Source organism: Etheostoma spectabile, chromosome 8 (genome assembly GCF_008692095.1).
Source record: "Etheostoma spectabile isolate EspeVRDwgs_2016 chromosome 8, UIUC_Espe_1.0, whole genome shotgun sequence".
Lineage (NCBI taxonomy): Eukaryota > Metazoa > Chordata > Actinopteri > Perciformes > Percidae > Etheostoma > Etheostoma spectabile.
This window is the reverse complement of record NC_045740.1, coordinates 14,540,742-14,543,322: the sequence shown is the minus strand read 5'-3', so window position 1 is coordinate 14,543,322 and position 2,581 is coordinate 14,540,742. Positions and strand designations below refer to the sequence as shown.

At 37.7% G+C, this 2,581-nt stretch overlaps 1 protein-coding gene across 1 annotated transcript in view; it reads left to right on the top strand.

Annotated features, from left to right (window-relative positions):
• Window positions 1-2,581, top strand: part of ckmt1 (creatine kinase, mitochondrial 1) — a 13,447-nt gene that overhangs the window by 5,208 nt on the left and 5,658 nt on the right. The window contains exon 6 of the mRNA XM_032522607.1: window positions 2,098-2,221. Within this exon, the coding sequence (XP_032378498.1) occupies window positions 2,098-2,221 (124 nt within the window). The remainder of the gene's footprint in view (window positions 1-2,097; window positions 2,222-2,581) is intronic.

Below are 2,581 nucleotides of genomic sequence, written 5' to 3'. Positions count from 1 at the left end.
TATATATATATATATATATATATATATATATATATATGTAAATTAACAATCAGTTTGATTCACTAGGATTTGTATGAATGTTTTCCTCCATTCCTGGAAACTGGCAGCTGGTCATACAAACAAACAATCTCAAAACTGTAATCTTCCCTCTGTCCCAAACGAGGACAATCTTTTAAATGCTTAATTAAATGCCCCAAATATATAACTTTATAGGCATCTTGTCAACTTTACGATTCATGTCTGAGTTGGTATGGTTGCTCCGGTAACATCATTTCCCCATTGCTGAGCTGCGGTGGAGGTGTATTAGCAATGCAGACAATGCTCCCTCAGCCCTGAGTTTCAGCGTGTGCCCAGGAATAGACAAATGCAACGCATCAGCCAGGCAAAATCAATCACCAGCCTCCCTCCTCTCTCCCTCTGCCAGCCGTATCAGCCTATCCTCTCCTTAATAATTCACCTCCACTTCATCCCTCCATCATCTCTTTTTTCAGGTCCACTGGCAGCTTTCTCTTTCCCTCTCTGGCTCATTCTCCTCCTCTCTCCTTTCATTTTTTCGCTTCTCATGTGTCATGCTCTACTTTCTCTCATTTTTGCTTATCATCCCCCACCCTTCAATACTTCTTTTTTGTTTTACTTCCCCCTCTTGTTCTTTTTTTCTGTCATTCATGTATCCTGCACTACTGTATTCTCTAACTCCTCTCTCGCTCTATTTTCCTCTCTCCAACTTGCTGGCTCCGTAACCTATCCATTACCTTATTAAATCTCTAACAATATTAAGGAGGTCCGTTTGGACTGAAAACCTTTGTAGTGACAGTGTCTAGGTGCACTTTAAAAAGGAAATGAAATGTCATGTTTAAAAGTTAACAATTTTCCCTGAGAATGGTTGTTCATTGGGCCATCAAGATCCATGCTTCCCCTGGAGAGCAAGACTGTGTTCAGCAAATGCATTACTTTACATATTTTTATTTATATTATTTACAAGTGGAAATGTTAGCCCCACTGTGGCACTTGAGGGAAGGTCAGAGGGTGACCAAAATCGTAATGATTAATAAACTGCATGCCATTAAAATTTAGAGCAAAACTCATGGGAATTTGTTTAGTGGCTTTTGAAGTACCTTGCTATCTGAATCTTACTTAAGTAAATTTATGTGTACTCAAGTCTCCATAAATAATGTGATCTTAATCTTGATGGGAGGTTATGTGAGTGTTATTTGTGTACGGCAAGTGATTCATTTTTTTACCTGCTAAGGCCAATAGATAAAAAGTCAGGAATGTTGTTGTTTGGACTTACATTCTGAAGACCATGTCCGATTCAAGGCATAGTTCTTGAGACACTTATTTAGGACTAATGTACAAACAAACCTACTGACATCTCTATTCATAGAGGGCCATCGCTAGTGTGGTTAAAGTAGATAAAATAGATAGATAGATTTTAAATAAAAATGTTGAGAAAAGCATGCCTTTCTTGTAAGCTTTTCTCTATTGTTGACAAACTGAGTTGTGAGGTTTCAATCCAACATATTTAACTTTACGTTATGTTTTATAATATGTTTACTTTCTTTTAAGTATGGCATAAATCAATATGACGGACATTGCAAAGCCCTGGAAGCACAGTGCAGCCTTGCAGACCATTCTGAGAAACACAACAGTCAGTGACGTGCGTCAAAAGCATTCTCCTCAGCGACTGATGTTTAATGGCCTTCTCTCTACTCACCAGTGTCATATGGCTCCCTTAATAGAGGAAACCCATAACCAATCTCTACTTATTAACTTATCCTACACACTTTCAGCCCATATGCTTCCAAAATACCACTTATCTATTGATTCAGTCTGGGAAAAATCATTCATATATTGATTTATGTATGACATATACTTTGTATTTGGAATCAGTAAATATAATTAAAGTAGTTGATCATGTAAGAAAAAAAGACAGGAATAAATAATATAAATGACCCCTCCCTTCCTGGGCGCTGCATTGTGTCTGTCCACTGCTATCTTGATAGCTACAATGGGGCAAACACAGAGGACAAATAACCCTTATCCACTACGATATCAATTCTCTATAACTCAAATTGAATATTACTTCTCTCTGTGCAGGCACAACAACGACAAAACATTCCTGATTTGGATCAATGAGGAGGATCACACCAGGGTCATCTCCATGGAGAAGGGAGGGAACATGAAGAGAGTCTTTGAGAGGTTCTGCAAAGGCCTCAAGGAGGTAAGGCTGTGCTTGTATACGGTGCAGCTCATGTGTATAGGAACCTCTGCTTAAATTGAATAAAAAGAGGAATATATTATTTTGTTTCTTATTGCCTTAATTAAAAAATGAAGACAAATCCAACCTAGAGATTGTCATGGGGTACTTTCCATAAAATCATCTTTTGGTAGCACTTAAATTTCAGTTAATCATGAATCAGAAACTGCCTGTTTCCATTTAATTACATGGTAATATTATAATAACAGAGGTGTAGATATTACCTGGAAATGCTTCTGGTAGTTTCCAGGTAATCTCTGCACCTCTGTTGTTTTAAATTATGAAATGTGTCTTGTCTTGCACGCACGTAACCCTGTGCAATCT